This window comes from Podarcis melisellensis, assembly GCF_964234715.1.
Source record: "Podarcis melisellensis genome assembly, chromosome: 14".
Lineage (NCBI taxonomy): Eukaryota > Metazoa > Chordata > Lepidosauria > Squamata > Lacertidae > Podarcis > Podarcis melisellensis.
In genome coordinates, this window is record NC_138546.1 from 12444197 (window position 1) to 12465012 (window position 20816).

General features: G+C 39.7%; 1 protein-coding gene and 1 long non-coding RNA gene across 15 annotated transcripts in view; both read left to right on the forward strand.

Annotated features, from left to right (window-relative positions):
• SUN1 (Sad1 and UNC84 domain containing 1) overlaps window positions 1-20816 on the forward strand; it is a 49492-nt gene extending 28676 nt beyond the window's left edge. For 9 of the 14 annotated variants that reach the window (XM_081889135.1, XM_081889127.1, XM_081889134.1 and 6 more), the window contains 16 exons: window positions 1033-1116; window positions 1684-1794; window positions 2492-2590; window positions 4486-4579; window positions 6424-6482; window positions 7567-7712; window positions 8553-8789; window positions 9380-9466; window positions 10705-10748; window positions 11544-11682; window positions 12305-12559; window positions 14533-14617; window positions 16093-16208; window positions 17590-17757; window positions 18408-18500; window positions 19395-20816. In XM_081889135.1, coding sequence (XP_081745261.1) covers window positions 1033-1116; window positions 1684-1794; window positions 2492-2590; window positions 4486-4579; window positions 6424-6482; window positions 7567-7712; window positions 8553-8789; window positions 9380-9466; window positions 10705-10748; window positions 11544-11682; window positions 12305-12559; window positions 14533-14617; window positions 16093-16208; window positions 17590-17757; window positions 18408-18500; window positions 19395-19508 — 1931 coding nt within the window. In that variant the 3' untranslated portion in view covers window positions 19509-20816. The remainder of the gene's footprint in view (window positions 1-1032; window positions 1117-1683; window positions 1795-2491; window positions 2591-4485; window positions 4580-6423; window positions 6483-7566; window positions 7713-8552; window positions 8790-9379; window positions 9467-10704; window positions 10749-11543; window positions 11683-12304; window positions 12560-14532; window positions 14618-16092; window positions 16209-17589; window positions 17758-18407; window positions 18501-19394) is intronic. The other 5 variants (XM_081889132.1, XM_081889124.1, XM_081889123.1 and 2 more) reach the window with 3 other exon arrangements.
• On the forward strand, window positions 12572-13902 carry LOC309357329. Its single transcript, XR_014163096.1, has 2 exons — window positions 12572-13339; window positions 13859-13902. It is a non-coding gene; the product is annotated as an uncharacterized lncRNA (long non-coding RNA).

The following is a 20816-nucleotide window of genomic DNA, read 5'->3' on the forward strand; positions in this document are numbered from 1 at the left end:
GTTTTCATCTACATATATCATACCAGTCTGTGCCCAAGGGAGCTGGGATGGTCTGCAGCTTCTGTAGCAAACCCACACTTCCATTGCATAATACTGTGCTTGCAATATTGGCCCTGGATACAAAGAACCATGCATCTAATGCCCAAGAGCACTTTGAAATTATGTTTCTCAAGCACCATGGCAAACCTGTTTTTGGTACTGTGTGACATGACATTCTGATCTGCAAATTCCACCATATGGGGCTGAGCCCTTGGTGACCTCTTTGGATCTTGGTGTCGTCTTGTAATGGCCTCTCTCATCAAGATGTACTTGGTTTCTCTTTCATGATTTGTTTCCTGCAGGAAATCAAAGCATATTAAAGTATTTTAAAATATTTTTCTGGCGTCCCTTGGTCTCCAGAAGTGAAAAGAGAGTGTGTTTAAAATGTCAGAAACAGCAGGCCTGGTCTTCTTTCGAAGGCTTCTAAGCAGGACAAATATTAGCAAGCAACAATCACCCAGGAATATAAATAGCCTTAGAAATGCAGACCAGCAGAATTCATGAGCAACCTGCCCCCCCCCCCGCAAAAAACTAAGATGGAGCATAGCTCATCCTAGTTAGTTCAACTTAAACATCATTTTCTAGGTTGAGTTTTTTAGGACCTCAACTAGCTTTTAACAAAAGAGAATCATTTATTTGCTGTCAGCTATGTGCAAACTGGGGTACTGTATATATGGGTACAATCCAAAGAACAGCTGGCCTTAAAATAGGCACACCCTGAGGGTCTTTATGTTTGTATTTCTTCACCACACTACTCCAAAGATACCTGTGCTGTCCCCTTTTTCTCCTTTCTGGGTGTGGGGTTGTGAGCTGCTTTTGTAAATAAGGTGACTTTCCATGTCATGTTGCAGTTTATCTGTGAAAGATGCTGTGCAAAGAGATTGCAGTGGACACATCGTGCCTGCTGTTGGACCTTTCTGGATTGCATTTTCTGTTTTTGTAGCCTGTGAAAATCTTTGTTCTTCTTAATTATTTGTTTTTCTTGTGCTGCAGCTCACTCTAGCTACTGTGGAAGCATGAATGTAAAAGAATTTCTCAGGGAAGATGGCCACCTGGGTATGAATGGAGAATCAATGTGTAAGTTTGACAGATTTTTAAAAAGTGCTATTTTATTTATTGTTGCATTTAAATCCCACCTTTCCTCTAAGGAGATGAAGGTGGCATACATGGTGGCATTCCCATTTTGTCATAACAACCCTGTTAATAATTCTGACTTTTGCAGGGATATTCCGTAATTTTGTGGAAGCTGGAAAAGCAATGTATCTTGGCCATGATTCATCCTGCACTTGCAGGATGTTCCAGTTGTTCGCTCCGTTACCTCTCTAAGTCCTTTATTATCAATTGCTTTTTAACAGTTGTCTTTATAGATGCAACTGTCTATGGGATTTAATTTTATTTGTCACTAAAAGTTGGGTGGCAAATCTGCAGCATGAATGTGTCAAGTGATACAGACCACAGAGGTTTGTGGCATGCCTGCCTCTCCCCTACTGCATTGCTGCCTGCTCCCATTTCTATAGACAAGAGGCAGAAACACACCAAGATTCTGGGGGAGGAATCTGGGGAAAATAAATTTCTGTGACATATCTGGCACACCACTGTCTTCTTGAATGTGTTATATTAATTGATTGTTACCACAACCAACAGGTGATGACTGTAAGGGGAAGAAACACCTTGAAACACACACAACAGCCCACATGCAATCCTCAAGGTCTAAAAGAGTAGCAAGGACCATTTGGCACATCTTTTCTTACACAGGTTGACTTGCACCATTTTGTTTTCGTATTTTGATTTCTTTTGCTCTCATCATCACAATCTCTTCATTGTTAATTGCTCTCTCTGTTGTTGTTTTTAGAGCTTTCTTGCAAAGTAGATTAGAGTGACTTGCTTGTGTCAGCCAACACCTCTTATCAGCTCTTGCTATGAGTTTAGGTTGACCCCTGTCGTGAAGGAAGGTTGGAGCAGATAATCCTCATTCTACATATGTTGCAGAACTGTTAGGAAGGCAGAATACAATAGCTTGTGCTATTGTGCTAAAATGGAATGTTACAGATGAGGAACAATAATCTTAAAGAAGAGAGTTTTTGGTCGTCGTCCCCCCCCCAAATCTTCTAGCTAAAATAGATCTGCACCTAATAAATACAGTCTTTTTATTTTAATAACAAATGCTTAGCAGTATGACTCTTTCAGTGAAGTATGTAGTATTCTCTCTCAAAACCATTCTTGTTTATTAAAAATAACATGGTAGTAAACCCATGGAAAACAGAGCCTGTTGAATTATCAAATCCAATGTTTCTTTATAATGTTAGTTCCAGTTTTTCTCTGCTGTAATGCTAATAAAATATTTTGTATGTGGATGAAAAACAAAACAATCCCAGAGTGTTTTAAAATGGTAGTGTTTTTAATTGAAGATGCTCCCCATTTTCTGTGTTCATATTCATCTGTGTTATATTAGGTTACTTCTTGCTACATATGTTACAAAGAATGGGAACAGCAGGATGGTTTGTGTCCAGGAAGATTATGTCACTCCTTTGGCTAGCTGTTGTGTCTCCAGGTTACTATTGATTTTGTGTGTGTATGTTTATGCTTTTGCATGAGTATTCTGCCTTTTAAAGCATACTGGCATCTTATGGTAGATGTGATCAGCTGATTTAACCTGGATTTGTGATCCTTATGGCAGCTTCAAATGCTACACAGAAACATTTCCTACACAAAAAGCACTTCCTGTAAGTGTCATGGGGCTTGTTTGCACCATCAGTATACCTGATGAGGCATGGGCTTTGGAAAGAAGTCTTTCAAATCAATAGGCAGAAATCTCTGTATAGAACTACCTACCTAACCGTCCGGAGATCAGGAGGAACCAACCACTTTCTATTTCCTGCAGGCACTAGCCCTGCTATGAACAAAAGGTCACAAGTGTTCTCCATCGTCCTATACAGCTTCGCCTTCTTAGTTCCTGAATGTCCAGCATTTTTATTTGGAAAAGAGGATGAAACTTGTGTGTAGACTCAGTGGCATAGCTAGCCGCTTGGGTGCTGGGGGCGGCCCACACGTCCTGCAGCCGGGGGCAGGGCGAGCCACTTATAGGAGCTGGGCATGCTGCATGGAGCCTCTCTGCTGCCTTCCCCTCAGCTGTAGGGCGGCTGAGGGAGAGGCAGTGGGCACATGCAAGCCCCATGCTGTCGTTTCAGGCAACGCGGAACCTGCAGGCACCCAAGCCACCACCTCACTCCCAGGAGAGACATGTGGCTGGCACACGCTGCAGGCCCCTCAGTAACTGCTAGCCCCTGCGGTGTGGCACCTAGTGCCAATCGCGTTTCGTTATGTTTGTTGACCAAACTAATACGTTTCGTGAGCCCAGTGTTGTTGGTTTTTTTTAAAAAAACAACCACCCTCATATTTTTGTCTGTCACACCCCTCAGTGATGAGACCCGGGCGGCCCACACACCCCTTCCTCTGCCACGGTGTAGACTGGCTTAGTTTTCACATTGTTGCCTATGTTGAAGCGCTTTTCATGTAGGAAATGAACTTGTTTCAAGCATCCTTTTGGTTTTTCCATCGTTGTTTGCTTAATGCTAACATCTGTAGCATGGTTGTGTTCACAGCTTATTAATAACCCGGCATACCTTATACAGTGTGCCTGCTTCCAGTATTTCGAGGCAGAATTAGCTAGTTGTGAAAACAGAGGGCTGCTCTCAGAAATAGAGAAACTGACTCCTTGCAATTCCATGTAACCTTGGGCATCTTACTTCATCTCATTCCCCAAGGGGTTTCATTGACACACTAAGTACATATTAAGAATGCAGCTTCAGCATGCACTTTTCTTTTGTAAATTGTCAGACTTAAGTTGCTACTGCATTACTCTCTGCTGCATGACTTTGTGCATGTGTGTGTGACATTTCAGGTTATGAATATAGATTGTAATATGATGTGTTATGCACTGATTTCAATGTTGCATGTGTGTGGTCATTTGCCAATACTCATTTATTCCCAAAATCTGCATGTCCTATAATATTCTTCTACAGCACTAACTTGTTGCTTCCACTTGGTCTCCTCCTAAGCCAGTGGTTTTCAAACTGTGTTCCAGGGAAGCTTAGATCTCCTCAATGAAAAGATGTGTAATGGTGGACAAACTTTCCCTAGAGGCTACTCGCCCAACGTTACAGAACATCCCCTGCAGTGTGAAGCTACAGGGCCATGTTGGCTGTCTCCTTGGGTGCATCTTGGTTCATGGATGATAGTGGCCAAGCTCTGCAGGCCTAGCCAGTGTCTGTGTGAACAGAGGATGTGACTTAGTATATGTCCCAGGATCTTCATCCACTTACAGGGATTCCCAGCAGACATGTTGATTTGGAAAAGTTTCCCTGAAGACCCAAATGTTTGAAAACTATTGTCTTTGGTGGTTATCTTACATTCCCAATTCAGCCAGCGTTGTCTGTTCTCATCTAGGGAAGGCAGCTGCAGGAGTGTTCTGGTGGCTTGGGACTGGATGGTATCAACTTGTTACTCTGATTTCTTTGCTGAATGTGTTCCTTCTTACAAGGTTTGTAAGCATTTCTTCACAGAATTTGATCACCATGTGTTTAGAAGAGCCATGACTGTAGATCAGTTTTCTTCATCACAGTTTTATCACTGGAAACAATTGGATTAAAGATGATACAGTCTCATTTTTCAGCTGGTTCATACATTATGACAAACCACTGGATTATTACAAAGCGCAGGGAGTCTTGGACACAAATGTTCTCCCCCAACTCCATGATGTGGTTGCAAACAGATTGGAAACTTTCATTTTCGTTTTAAAACAACCACTGTTTGTCAAGGACAAACAGTGATTAATTTTAATATTTGATCCTATTGCTGTTGGTTGAAATAAGCCAGCATCAAACCATTGATTATAAAAATGACATGTTTCAACAAGCCATAGTTAAAGTTAACCACCGATTAGGTTACAGATGTATTGCTATACTGATGTTTGCTGAAAATGGAAATGAAAGTGTCCAGTCTTCACAGCTATGCTGTGGGTGCCAGGGTGTCCACAGGCTGAAGCTTGCTGCTACTTGCTCTTGTTATGATGAACCATGTGCATTGGAAAGCACTCAGTTTACTGAGCTTGTTTGGTGGTTATTAAATTCTGCAAGCTAGGCTAAGAAGTTGCCTCCTGGTTTCAATACTGGGGTTCTCAAGACAAAGTGGTAGATTTTCTCTGAAAGAATAACGCTACCCTGAGCAGATTGGGATCCAATTTAGGATAGAGAGAGAGAGATTTATTATTTTATTTTAGTAACCAAAACTAAAAAAAGTATGCCATGTTAATTTCCCTTGCTGTATAAATATCTCAGAAGTCCCCCCCAAAAAAGTATTTGAATTAAAATATCTTCCTTTTAAATGAATAAAATAAAATAAAGCATAGTTAATGTACATAAAAACAAATTCAAATCAAACAAATACTTTGTTTGGAAACTTCAGTTTGTTGGAATACTTGTAAGTACAGTGGTACCTCGGGTTACATACGCTTCAGGTTACATACGCTTCAGGTTACAGACTCTGCTAACCCAGAAATAGTACCTCGGGTTAAGAACTTTGCTTCAGGATGAGAACAGAAATCGTGCTCCGGTGGCTTGGCGGCAGCAGGAGGCCCCGTTAGCTAAAGTGGTGCTTCAGGTTAAGAACAGTTTCAGGTTAAGAACAGACCTCTGGGACGAATTAAGTACTTAACCCAAGGTACCACTGTATTTTAAGCATGGCAAATCTTTTTAAAGAAAGAAAATGTTAGCACTGAAACTGGTTAAATTAACTTGGCCATGCTCTAAGAACTTCCTGTCCCCATTCCAGTTGCTCAGTTTGACTTGTATTAATTCATTATATTATTTTTAAAAAATGTATATAGTAATGTATTCCACAAATGGAAACTTTTCAATGGATGAATATAGCAGTGGAAAAAATTCCATCCCACATCACTCCTCTAAATTTATTTTTAAAATTGACTTTATAACACAGAGGAGAGATAATGGCCACAATCCTAAAATCCATGCAATTTATTTTCTGTGACCATCAGGACTGGAACACAAGCTTTTATTGAGAACATCAGTGCATTCCAGATGCAGTTGGCAGTACATCACACCAAGTCACTGTTCAAGAGAGAAAAGTCGTCCTAGGCACCTTTTAAGCCTATGGGCAAGTCTAAACTGTTCTAGATTGTGGTTTGTAGTCTAATATGTGCTGCTGTTTTCTCTCTGAATGGGTTACAAAACTATTGTTGGCATTGTTACAGATCACGGTCATACAGAGCTTAAGTAATGGAATTGAAATTTCCAGTTATATGTTACATGTTCAGGCAACCAATGGCAGTGAGCTAATTACAGTGAAATTCCTTTATCTATTTTCCAGATGCCTTCCAAAGATATTCAGACTGCTGTTGTTTCTCCTCCCGCTATTGCTGTTGCTAGGTAGGCGGAAATGTATCAGTAGAATGAGCCTGAAATCTTACTAATCTAGGTTACCTATTTATAGGGTTGTGTGTATTCAGCCTACATGTGTGGCCCACTCAGACTGAATGCAGCCAACCAGCCACATAACAGTGGTTCATCTAGAACAGGGATGTCCAACTTGCAAGAGACTGCGATCTACTCCCACTATAAAAACACTGGCAGTGATCTACCCATTGGATTGACCAAAGTTGTTGAGCTTTTTGGGGGGAGCCTTCACCAAAGTTGTTGACCAGGAATGCCCCACGATCAACCGGGTGATCGCGATCAACTGGTTGGACATCCCAGATCTAGAATAATTTCCCAAACTTGGATCTCAAGCTGTTTTTGGACTACAACCATCATCCCTAGCTAGTAGGACCAGTGGTCAGAGGTGATGGGAATTGAAGTCCAAAAAAAAACTGGAAGCCCAAGTTTGGGAAACACTTATCTAGAAGCTTGAGCAGTCTTTTTCTCTGCTTGCCTAGGTCTGTGTGTGTGTGTGTGTGTGTGTGTGTGTGTGTGTACACATGCCTGATACCTGGTGAGCCACAATTATGATGAATAATTCATTGCAGAGCCCAACATCCAATCCATGTAGGTGTGGTCCGCTCCCACCACAACTGGAAGGTTAAGAGTGTGCCCAGCTACACAGATGTAGGATGTAGACCATGGGTATGCAAACTAAGGCCCAGGGGCCGGATTGGCCCAATCGCCTTCTAAATCCAGCCTGCAGACTGTCCGGGAATCAGCGTGCTTTTACATGAGTAGAATGTGTCCTTTTATTTAAAATACATCTCTGGGTTATTTGTGGGGCATAGGAATTTGGTCATCCCCCCCCCAAAAAAATAGTCTGCCCCCCCACAAGGTCTGAGGGATAGTGGACCAGCCCCCTGCTGAAAATGTTTGCTGACTCCTGATATAGACTGTGGTCAAAGTTATTAATTTAATGATTAATGCCGAATTAAAGTTGGTTTATTTTGTCGAACTTACTTTAGAAAAAAATCTGAGGATTTCCTGTTAGCAAGATATTTATCTTTACCCCTTTTTGCCTTCTTTCTTTTAGGATTATGGCACTGGGGTACCGAAGGTTTCCTTTCGTTATTGCCAGCTTTGAATTGGACGGGCATACACCGAATACACAGCTGGGAAGATTCTGCAAATATCATTGAGCCTCAGCCCGATGACTCTTATGCTCTTCCATACCCTGATGTAAGTGCTCTTTAAAAATATGTGTCTTAAGGCTTTTTGTTTCGCATGTGAAGGCTAAGGGGCTCTGCATGTTACTCACTTTCCTATTAGATGATGGCCTTTGGTCTATCCATCTGCAAATGAATACCTGCCAATATTGTGAAGGGTTGGGAGTGATACAACCAAGAGCTGGCCAAATTATTTTGTTCCTGTTGTGCAGGCCTTAGTCCGCTATGCCAAACATGACATATGCCACCCATGTACAGCAGCCTACCAGCAACTATTGTTGCTGCCTGTCTTGAATTTCCAAGCGTCTGACAGGCTCTCTCTTTTTGAAACTCCAGAGCATGAGGCTGGCTTGATGCTTCACAAGTTGTGTTGGCTTGATAGATAGCTTATCAATATGCATAGTGCATAGTTTTGTTTTGTTTTGTTTTGGGGGGTTTTTAAAGCCCCTTCCCCAATGGATGACTCCTCCCCATCTCCTTTCCATGTGCAGTTATCCTTTAAATCCGTCTCTTAAATTTTATTTTATCATTCTTTGCTTTGGGGATAATGAGAATTAATCCCAAAATCTGGAATAAACTCCCAAGAGAGGTATACCATTCTTATCACTGCATGCTTTTAGGCAAAACAGTGGAGACAATTTTATTTCATTGGATCTTTTCTGAATGGTGTTATTATTCAGGATTAACTGCAGCTGCTACTTTCGTCTGCTGCTCTAACTTGTTTTAAGGGTTTTTGTTTTGTTTTACAACTGTAATTTGTTGCAGTTGTGAGCTATTTTGTTATTGTAAACCACTATGAATGTTTTAGAACAGAGCTGGAGTATAAATGAATAAATACCCTTGAAAATTATAGGAATCTATGAAGGTATTTGATGCAGATCGTGTGATAGAGCTGGAAAAGAAAATGGCCTTTATGTCTACGAGATGGCATCATCGGGATGCAGAATATAGTAAAGTGCTACTTCTTCTGCAAAGCCTTCAAGATCAAGTTACCCAGATGAATGACAAAAGTGAAATGCTGACACTCATTAAAAACGTTGTGGGCCAGCATATTAAAGAAATGAAACCTGATGAAACACTACACCCAGCGGTAATTTGTTTGGAACTGTTTCTTAAAACTTGGAGTTTTAATGTGATCATTACAGACTTGTCATTCAAATACACAATAATACTTCTGTTGTAGGAGGCTGTTTAGAACTGACATGGGAAATGAGAGCTTGTGTGGGTGGGATACAAGTGTTTTCAGCTTACACATGATAATAGTTTAGCAAATTGCATTATAGTCATTCTCACTGGAAGCATTTCATTATAATTCCATTCAGCCAAATTCATATGCTTAACCTGAAGATGGTAACATTAAAAATTCATTATTTGATATAAAGCCCAACATGCAGTACATTTAACACACGTTCCTATGATTAGCTTAAGAGTTGAATAACTGTGTCTTAAAGGACGAAAATATGCTTTTCATGAATGGATTTTAAAATGATACCATTTTACTTCTTTACCTTTTCAAACTGCATTAAATAGCTCTCATATGGTCATTGTACTTAAATATGGCTTCAGGATAAACAGATATTATTTTGGGTTGTGTGGTTAAAATCCATACAATATTTAAATATGGGAGGGATCTTGTGAGCAATAAGCTTCAAAAGTTACTATTCTCTTTTATCTTTAAAGCGTGACTTTCTGACCTTGCACCAAGAACATGAATGGCGCATTGTAGCTTTAGAAGATCTCCTTGCAAAACTCTCAGAAAAATCGGAGGTAATGAAAAGAATGATAGACTTGCTTTAAGAGTTTCTTTCAGTAGCAAAGACTGTAATTTTAAGAATACTTGATTGGAAGTAAGTCCCAGTGAAATCCACAGGTTGCTTAGGGAAGAGGAAGAAGAAAAAAAGAAATCTGTCACCTCAATGAGTGTGGAACCTCAGGTCAGGGAGCCAAATGTGACTGTCCAGGCCTCTCTATTTTTGGATATTATCTCCCAGAACTAATGCTGTTGCAAACCCTCCTCCAATTCGTCATCTGGCCAGAATGTATCCTTGAACTTTGGTAATGCCTCTTGCTTGCCTAGATGGGAAGAGATGTTTTTGGGCACAAAGTGGTAGTTTAATGACTATTATGCTGGGCTTGGATGTGGGAAGTCTAGGTTCCAATTGTTTAAAAATCTCACTGGGGGTACCCCTTGGCACTTTATAATCTGTCAATCAAACTAGCTTCTCAGGATGGTTGTGAGGATAAATGCCACAAGTTGCTCATAAGGCCAAAAGTGTGCCAAATGTATAATTTGTTGTGAGAACCAGAATTTTCAAAGTTGGAAGGCAGATCTGTTTTTCCAGCATTAAGAAACATTTTTTTTAAAAAAATGCAGTTAGCACTCATACCATTTCTCAAAAGCATTAAAAAATAAGATATGTGCTGGGATAATGAAAGACGGTTGGTTTGACCAAACAAGATTTATTCTGGATAAACATCAGACAGAAAGAGGAAAGGATTTTTCACTTGCAAAGAGGCCCTAGTGAAAATACGATTAGTAACCTCAAGTTGCAGTCTTGGGATCCAGAGTGTTATGTGGATCTCCATATGTCAGGTAATGTTTCTGCTTCTTCTCTGGAAGAAGGATTGTGCCTTCCTTTCTTGTGATGCACTCCCTTCCCCCATAGCCATATGTTGAGTTAATGGATAAGAGCTGGATTACAATAACTACCACCACCGAGTAGTTTAAGAGCAATTTTCTTCCCCAAGTCACATGCAGTCCCAATTGGAGTCCAGTGCCTCTTCCACTTTCTCTCACCCACCCGCATTCCACCATGGCATGAATATGTCAAAATTGCTATCAGAAATTTTGATTGAAGTTTAGAAAGTATGCAAATTGGTTCCTCATCCTCTACTTTTTCCAAGTCCAAGTTTCTGTTGTCTGGGAATCTTTTCTTCACAGCATCTCTTCTGTAGTTCAGAATAAGGAGGTTCCATGTGAATTTAATCATTTTGTTATTTTTCAGGGCCTTCAAAAGGAACTTGAGCTAACCAAAGCACAAAGAATGAGGTATGGCTGCAGCTAGCTCCTTGCCACCAAGCAGTTAAAACTAGCCTGTAATCAAATGATAACTGTTCTTCTTTTAACACCTCTGAATTAAAAATGGGTGGGTGGCTCTATAAGGGGGGTGGTTTTAGCTACTGAATGTTTGGCCTTTGTGGTCACTATATGCATCTTGAAATTACATTCTAAAACTTGCTATAAGTCTGGAATATCATTCTGTCATTCCACCAACTCAGAATTTATTTTCTTTCTGGTGACTTATTTTAATTCTATACTTGTTTTACACTGGCTTAAACCATATGCCCAGAAAATTGATTTTAAAGTTTCAAAATTCAGTTTGTTTGCTGATTAGCTTACTGCTGCTTTGTGCTGAAATTATAAGGGAATTCAGCATTTTCACCCCACCATGCTACTTTAAAACAACAATTGGAATTTAATGTCTGTTTAATGTCTACGTATAGTAGCAAATTCAACAAAATGCTGTGAATTGTATAGAAATTTCCAAAGAATCGTATGAACTTTGGGTGGCTTTGAACATTTCCCCAAATGAATAATAAGCAAAGTGTGAATGGTTCATACCTTCATCTCCATTGCTGCTTTTTTATCTTGTTCATAGTGGAGTAGAGGGAACATGTTTATCACATCAAATATGTTCTTGCATGCACGGAGAACACATCCCTCTGCCAAAAACTTGCTCATTTTGTTTTACTTCAGCGTAATGTTTTGTTGACTGTTACTAGATCTGTTACTAATAGTTCTGATATTTGAACTTTGTCTTTTATTATCTCTCTGTGCTGTCAGTGACACCGATGAACAAAACAAGCATCTGTTATCCAAGATTAAACACCTAGAACTTGAGTTAGGTCACATGAAATCAGAACTGCTAAGTTCACAGGGTTTGAAAACTTGCTGTGACAGAATGGATACCCTTCATGAAAAGGTAAGTTCAAAAGGAGACTTCCCTGAATGAAGTTTAATATGTTGTATTTGTGCACCCAGTTCTGACAAAGCGTTTTGTGTCCAAGGCAAGATTCCTGGAGGGATTGATTTGCTGAGAAGCATATGGTTGTGTCTGTTTAGCTTACTCAAAATACAATACCATAAGATGCAATTGGTTTCAGGACTTTACAGGACTGTCTACAAGCAGGAGGCTGGCCTACTCAATTTCTGTGGGGAGGCACTAGCTTATAGTTCTTTAGAATTTTATTTTGGCTATCCTGTCATTCCATTTGAAGATCATGGTAAATGGATTAAAGGCTGTAGAGCTGGGATCCAAAGAGCAGATTAGGCCCACAGAAGGGGTTTACAGAAACCCAGTGGAATTTCTGACGTGTTTCCTTTGAATAGTTAACATGAATGGCTATGACAGAGGGAATATGGTTTGTTGCCTAACTTAGTGTATTAAAACATAATGTTGAAGCACCTCAACTTTTATGTTACAGCAGTCTGATTGTTGGGAATAGCAGGAAACTAAAATAAGTATGTGTGTTAAGAGAACCACTATTCTATTTGGAAAGTGATCCAAAGCCAGTGATATAACTTTCCATATGATATGTTTCTAGGTAGATGCCCAAGTTAAAGAATCAGTCAAGATCATGCTTTTTGGCAGCCAACAAGGAGACTTGCCAGAATCACTGCTTCAGTGGCTAACGTCCAAATTTGTGAGCAAGAATGACTTGCAAAATTTGTTACAAGATCTGGAGTTGCAGATCCTCAAGAACATAACCCTCCACATGTCTGTCACAAATACAAAGTCAACTTCAGAGGTAGTAACGAGCGTTGTGAATGAGGCTGGGATTTCAGGCATCACAGAAGCTGTAAGTAAGACAAAGAATATTATACATTTCCACTAAAACTCTAGATTGCACTTTTGTGAAACAGCTTCATTAAACTTATGCTTAAGTTTCTGTGCATTTCATTTTTAAGACTGTAAGTGCAATTCGTCTTTAACTACAAATGCTTTTCAGGAGAAAGATGTGAGCAAATATTTTAGATAAATGATAAAAAGATGGCGATGGAGACAGTCCATGTTTTTGTCTATTAACATACATTTAATTTAGTGTGGTATGATTTTGTAATGTTAGCTTTTTTACTTTGGCCTCTAAGGACTCTTATTTTGAATGTCAGCTTTTTAAATAATGCAGCGTCCCATACCTTTGCATATGAATAATCCAGATTAACTCCTGCCGAGTCTGTTCACAATTGCAAAATTCTGAATCATGCTGCAATAAGAAAGTGTCCAGCTAATTGCTCGCTGTACATTGTAGTGTCTTTAAGGAGTGCCAGGTGTGGAGGTATATCCTGGCGTTTTATGGTAGTTCCAGTTTCATGGAGTACTGCATCCCCAAAGCATTTAACCTTTGGGCAATCCCACCATAAATGCAAGCACATCTCAAGGGTTTGGCATCCCCTCCAACATTTTGGCGAGGAACCAGTGCTCGTGTAAAATAGTTATGTGGTGTGAAGTACAGTTTGTGAATTGACTTTAATGTGAGTTCTTTGTTCCTCACTGAGTCAGAACGAAATGTTAGTCTTGCTCCAGTATTTGAAATTATAATTTCATCAGTGTCATTAGATGATGATACTTTGGATCCAGAGTTACTCTTCCATGAATGGAAGGGTGTATGAACTTGTGGAAGCTCACATTGGCAGAAGTGAAGGAGGCAATTTTTCAGTGATTCCTCTTTCTCTCTGTGCTGCACCTCACTCTGTTCTGAAGGATGCTGCAACATTCATGAGCAGATCTTCAGGGCACTGCAGGAGAAAGGAAGTTTCAACAAAATAACCTCTCTCCCCCTATGCCATTGCTCCCAACTTTCATCCACTAGAAGCACCCCATGAGCAAAGATCCACTTCCAATAACATGGGATCCAAGCCACTGACTGCAATTTCGTGCTGGGAATAACTTTGCAGCTGGCTTGTAGAAACAAATGCTTTGCTACCAATACCAGTCCTAATTTTGTAGACCTCTGCCCATGTTAATCATGTCTGGCCTTTGCAGAAGTTGGTCTTTCTCTTCTTCTTTCTTCTTCTTTAAAGCTTTCCTTATCTAGTCATTTGCAGATAATTATTACCCAACACAAATTCCTAGGCTAGTGTCTATGTGCAATTCTGAGAAGGTGATCTCTTGAGGGCTTGCTGGGTTATAAAGCTGGAAATATTAATAGGCATATAAAATAATTGGACTGCTTAAAAATTAAAAATGCAGCCAGAGAAACATCAATAAAATTCCAGCCATGAAAAGGAAAACCAGCCCCATTCATTCTGAATGGCGTTTCATAAAGTGGACAGCACATCCATATTGACTGTATTGGTTACTGCTCAGGAGTACAATTTGTACTACTGAACACTAACTCAATTCATAGTTCTGGCATTGACCTTTAAAACTGTTAATCGCCTGAGGCTTTGTCACATCAAAGACCAGATTTGCCCATATGTTGCTTCAAAGACTAGTTTGCCCAAGCCTTAAAGTTTAGATTGGCCTTGAAGGCCCTCTTTGTCCCACCTCCACTGGGAACACAGTTGGTAGGCATTAGGAACAGGTAGTGTCACTGCTTTAGAATACCAACAGGCATCCTCTGTTTACATTCTTATACTGGTTGCATTTACTTTTTCTTAATTCAGAGAGACATTTTTTGGGATACTATGTGTGTGTGTGTGTGTGTGTATGAATATGAATGCTGTGTAAAACAATTCCATGGCAAAAGCGCAACTTGACATCAGTGTGTCAGAATGCTGAAATACAGAGCTTACTCTCAATTTCTCATATTCCTCTTATGTATATTTGCAGCAAGCACGCATTATTGTCAATAACGCACTGAAGCTCTTTTCACAAGACAAGACTGGCATGGTTGACTTTGCCTTGGAATCTGGAGGTAAGTTCTGAGGGGATATTGCCTGTCTTATACCAGAGGTGTTGAGCAACCATTTAAATAGTTTAAACATTTTGAGCTGATCTTCATTACAGATAGTAAGTTCTGTAGAAGTTTTGCTGGATCTAGGAGCCTTTCCTGTTGTGGCCCCCAAACCCTTTAATTTTTTTCCTGGGTATATTTGACTACCACCTAAAATATCAGGGAGGAACCTTAGGCCTGGGGGCGGGGGGCAAATGCAGTATTCCAGGCTTCTCTTTCTGGCCCCTGGAGCTCTCAGCAGTGCACAACCCCTCCTTACCCTCTACCATCTCTCCCCCAGGCCACATTTCTCACTCAGCTTCATACCCTCCTTGAGAGCTACAGCATTATACTAATTATAACTTGCTACTTCTTTTGTTTCGTTTTGTAGTTTTCAGTGCCAGTTTTGCTTGATTTTAAATGGATTTGTTTTGTAAGCTGCCTTCAGGACACTTTTCAAAAGGCTGGGGTATAAATCCCCAAAATAAATAAATATAGAATACTTCATCCCATAACAGGCTTTAGCTCAGAGACTAATAGAGTTTGTGTGTAAGAGGCTTAGACATAAGAGAAGTGGGTGGAGACAGCTTGGGAAATATGGCCTGGGCACCCCGGGAGATTAACGGCTAGTTGCATTGAGGAAAGAACAATTTACTCTTGACTCTGCAGTTATGGGAATCTAGAAATGTGCTTTAAATCAATCACTAGGAAAGCTAAAATTCTCCAACCTGAAAACCTCTTTCTACCTGGTTTAGAAAGGAACGCTAGTCAGCAGAAGTCATGGTTGAGATTAGCACTGCTCTTGTTAAAGTTGAACTTATTTCCTATAAAAATCCATCTTGTGTAGATACCTGTTTGGACATCTGGGTAGCTTATATCAATATATATGGTTAATTTAAGAAGGATATACAGATGATTATTGTATCCTAAATGTGAGCCAACAGTGGGTTTTGTTTTTCCTTCACTTTTTCCCTTCATTTTCCTTTTTATTTGTTACATTTGGTTTTAAGAATTATTTTTTAAAAAATAAGATTGGCATAGATATTATTGCCTTAGTGTTCAGGTGGTGGAATGTAAATAATTCACTGCCAAGTGGGGAAGAGGTGGAAGAAGGGGGAGCACATGTTTGAAAAATTAGCTCCTAATTGCTCAACCACAGCTAAGAGCAGAAGGGCCAGCTCCATCTGCACCACCAGTCCTCAGACTCTAGTTTATTAGAGCAAGGAAGGTGAGGCTGTGCTTCTTTATAAAGGAGAAAACAAGACTGCTGTCCAGCAGCTAGAGTTTGTGCTGGCTGCCGTCTTTAGTCTCCCAAAGCATAGTTGGCTGCCAAGGGTTGAAAACGGCTGCATTAAGTAGCACAAGGTTTTCGTATTTAAAAAGAATGAAGAGGCACACGCAGAGTAAGTCTGCACTGTCATATTAACAAATCTGAATAGTTTCCTTGTTTCTTCCAGGTGGCAGTATTTTGAGTACTCGCTGTTCAGAGACGTACGAAACCAAAACAGCTCTAATTAGTCTCTTTGGAATTCCTTTGTGGTACTTCTCTCAATCTCCTCGCGTAGTGATCCAGGTAATTAAAAGGCTAGTGATTTTTAAAACACTTGGGAAACATATTTTCCCTCTTAAAGGCACAAGTTGCTCAGGGCTTTTGTCCAGAAGGGTTTCTGTGTCAACAGGTAAGGTCATTTCTGCTTAGTACAGCAGTATCTTGGCTTCCTCGCATCTTGTTGGCATCCTGGCATCAGCTTCTTTCTGTGCTCAAGGAATAGGAATGAATTTTGTGCCAATATTGGATGAGCTAACCTTGGTGTCACTTAGTTTCCATCTCTCGTTAGCTTTTCTTCCAGAATCTTTGGCAAGAATTCGATGAAGGTGCATTTATTTGTTGACTGTTGCTCAGTTCCTTACCACTGAAATGCTTTGCAGCTAAATTTGTGCACTCTTCAGAACCCAAGCCATTTAAATGTTGACCGGTTTTCTGAAACGATGTTACAGTCATGAATTCTGATGTCTAGTATGTCCCGTGTGTGCACATGCTTGAAGCATAGGGCTGTTCCATAGGGGTGCATGCCCTTATACAGCCGGGACAGTTATCATTGACCCAACACTGAGCTTCTTTTATTAGCTATTTCATAATTTTTTATGCACTAGATTGTAAAAAAACACCAATAGTTTTCAAATTGTGCACACAGGAAGCCTGTGGCTTCTCAGGGTGTTCAGTGAGAAGATCAGTAATAATCTTCCTTGAAAAACTGCTTGCCCACCAATAAGCACCTTCTGCAGTGTTCATGTACAGGGGTATTGAGCATGCAACAGGCCTGGATAAAAGGCAGAACATGGCTTGTTGGTTCCTGAGGTGTCCTCCCCCCCCCCCCCCAAGAATGCTGGACTAGAAAGCCTGATCCAGTCCTTAAAAAAGAGAGCACATTTAGGGTGACAATGCAGATCAGTCATACCTCTTGCTTTTTAACTATAAAATATACAAGTAGACTGTGAGGATTCTAGCTTAAAAACAAAACTAAGGTCAGCTCGTAATTATTTTAGGAGGCACAGTAAGTTTAGAGAAGGTGATGGTGAAACCAAACAGGCCTCAAACATGTCACTCAAATCCCCTACAATAGGTTGATTTCCCAAAACAGATAAAACAGTGCAGAAAGTTTTAAAACCACTGAATTATGCAACAAAAGTTGCTTAAAGGTTTCTTAAAGGAAGCTATTTCAGATTATAATTGCTTCACATTTTTTATGATGATGCCATACGACATTATTATGTTGCTGTACTTTAGTTATTATAATTTTGAGCTGCTGAGCTACATGACTTAAAGGATACGCACCATCTAAGGAAATTATGCAATTTCTCAGTATATGCTTTGTCCACATTATAATTTCAGATCTCTTGTTATTTTTAAACTTATTAATGGAACTGTAACTTTTTTTATTTCTTCCCTTAAGCCTGACATGTATCCTGGAAACTGCTGGGCTTTCAAAGGATCACAGGGATATCTGGTTGTCAGGCTTTCCATGATGATCTACCCTACAGCCTTCACCCTGGAACACATACCAAAAACACTTTCACCAACAGGCAATATTACCAGTGCTCCAAAGGATTTTTCAGTATATGTAAGCTTTATCTTTGACAAAATAGATTAGGGTGATTTTCCTCAAATTTATTTATTTTGCAATTCTTATAAAAGGGGGATCAAAGGAAAAGGACTTTGAATACCTCAGTGTATTGATTTATCACCTAACCTGCTCCGGATGTGCCTTCTTCAGAACTCTTCCCTTGGGAAATGTATTTGACATCTGTACAAGCAGCTGTAAGAACAGACTGTTCTAATTAGCTTTTCAGTGTACCCAGATAGATAATATAAAATAATTTTCAGTAAAACAAAGAAATGAAAAGAACAGGAGATCACACTTTCAACTTAATATATTTTGTGTTAAAATTAAAGTAGAAACTCAAGATGTGACGGTTTATAAAAGTTATTCTTGCATACAGACCACATTTCAGCCATTTCTAGTACCGGTATTTTACATTGCAATTATCCTGAGACTTTGTGGTGATCTTTGTAGAAATCCAAGTAGTAAATTCATATTTTTCATATCCTAAAAGTATTCAGGGGGTGTGTGGGATATGTTGTGCATCCTACCTACTTTTATTGCGATCTTGTATTTTAATAGGGACTGAGAGAGGTTGAAATTAAAACTGAATCTTATAGTTACCTTCGCTGGTGAGAATTCAGAATAATATTAAACCTTTGTGTTGGCAGGGTCTTGAAAGTGAGTATGAACAAGAGGGCGAACTTCTTGGGCAGTATATTTATGATCAAGATGGAGAGCCATTACAGATGTTTCAAGTAACGGTATGTCATCATTAGTACAAAGCCTATCTGCCTTTAGGTTTCTTTCTTTTACACTCTTGGAGGCATTGACATGAATGCAAATAGTATTAGGTTTGGATTTGCTCCTGTAAAGCAAAGAAGTTAGATCATGCAGGCGACAAATAAAATTTGAAAGTCTGGTTTGCTCCAGTCTTGCATATAAGCCCACAGAGTTTTACTAGCATACTTACTGCTCATTCACAGAAATCTTAAAGTAGCACAAGGCTTTCCAAACTGGAGGAAATTTGCATTTCAAATTCCCCTAACTGCAAATCCTCTGATATCACATAAATTGATCTGTGAACGGTTGGCCCCGCCTTTTTGCATGGGCTTGATGGATTTTCCCCCCCTATTTTGACTGCAATAGTGCATGTAAAGTTGAATGCAAAGGAAGCTGTAACAACAGTTATAGATACAACATTGTAATCCCGCTTTCTTTTAAGGACAAAATACCAAAAAACTAAGGGTTGTGTCCAATACTGGTCCTGCTCAAAGTAAACCCATTGAAGTTAATGAACATGACTAAGGGTTGCTAGGTCCTGCTGAGAAGAGACCCACTGAAATTAATAAACCTAAGTTATTCACATCCACTCACTTCAGTCGGTCTACTCTGTGTAGGACTAGCCCTGGGTACCACCCTAACTTCTGTCCATTAATTTCAGTGAGTCTGCTGTGAGTAGGTTTTGGGTACAACCATAAGCACCCTTTTAGTCCAGTTTATTGCAATAAGAAATAACTGGTGTGACTTACGTGGTTAACAAGGGTTGGACTGAATTCATAGCATTTATAACAATATAATTTATTCTACAGACAAATTACTTTTAAAATAAGTTATCTGCTAAGCTCTAACTTCTTCCTCGTCCTTTATTTTTTTAGGAGACAACTGAAAAACCATTCCAGATAGTGGAGCTAAGAATTTTTTCTAACTGGGGCCATACAGAGTACACTTGCCTCTATCGGTTTAGAGTGCATGGGAGACCGGCTGAATGAATCCTATGTACCCTTTCCTACTTCTTGATGTATATTTTTTCTGTTTATATGTATATAAAGGGAAAGCCTGGAACACTGGAATTCTTAAAAGATACGTGATGGGCTGCAGGTTCCAAGTTCTTGGCTAAGTATAGAAGACTGCCAACAGAATTGTATATCAAACCAAATGGTTATTTGCTCGGATGCTCAGCTTGTACCTTCCAGACAGCTTTATATTTTTAACGTGTTCATTCTAAGAAAAATATTGCATGCCAACCGCTCTCATTTGCAAAACTCAGTTAACAAGCTAGTAAATATCTATTTTATTACTTTGCAATATAAGCTTTTTAAAACTTCTTTTTTTGGCAGCTAGGAATCTGTTTTCATTGTGGGGGCTCACCTTCCCCACGTATATGATTTTTAAAAAACGACCGTGGATGCAGTCTACCATGTTCTGCAGTTAAATAGTTTCCAGTCACTTTGACGGGGTTTGCATGTGGTTCCAGCACAAGCCGTCTTTAAGGGATGGAGACTGTGTGGCACCAGTAGTTGCTGCATTGCCTTTTGGCCACAACCTCCCAGACCTGGTGCCACTTCACATACTTTAAATTCTCAGCAGGATTTGACACCAGTGTTGTGTTTTTGAGGGAAAGGTTCTGATTTCATCTGGAATTGTCTAAGAACATCTTGCTAAAAGACACATTTGGTAAGAATATATTATGTTTTAATGTTACAGATAGGAAAGGAATAGAGCCAGAAGTCTATTCAGACTGGTAGCCAAACTGGAAAAACAAAAGAAAAAAGCATCATTAACAGGTGTTTTAAACATAAATGGGGTTTTTTAAATAACTTTCCTTTTAAGCAAGTTGATGGTTACAGTAGCTAATAGCAGTTGAATGAATTAGAAGGTTTCCATGAGTGTTAAGTAGAAATTTGGCCAAGCTTTTCAGCGTAATATCAACAGAAGTATATGCTGAATAAAGGAGGAAGAGGTCTCATCAATAAGAAATGGCCTGAACAGGATTGAATTAGAATGGCTTACAAGAGTAGATGCTGAAAGATGGGAAATAATAAGGAAGTGGAAGTGGAACCAGAATTAAAAGGATGATGCCAGAAATGCTAAACCTCAGATGAGGTAACCTGCAACCATGTTTCGTCCCTGGGCCTTATTCACACATTCTCTTTTGTGCAGTTAAATATCCCAAGCCTCACTGGGTATTCTGGGGTTGCTGCTAATCTCTGGAAAGCCAGAGGAAACTTCACAAGATTGAATGTTGTTGAAACCTCAGGGGCAAGGTTTTGACCCCACTTCTCCCAAAACAACTGTTT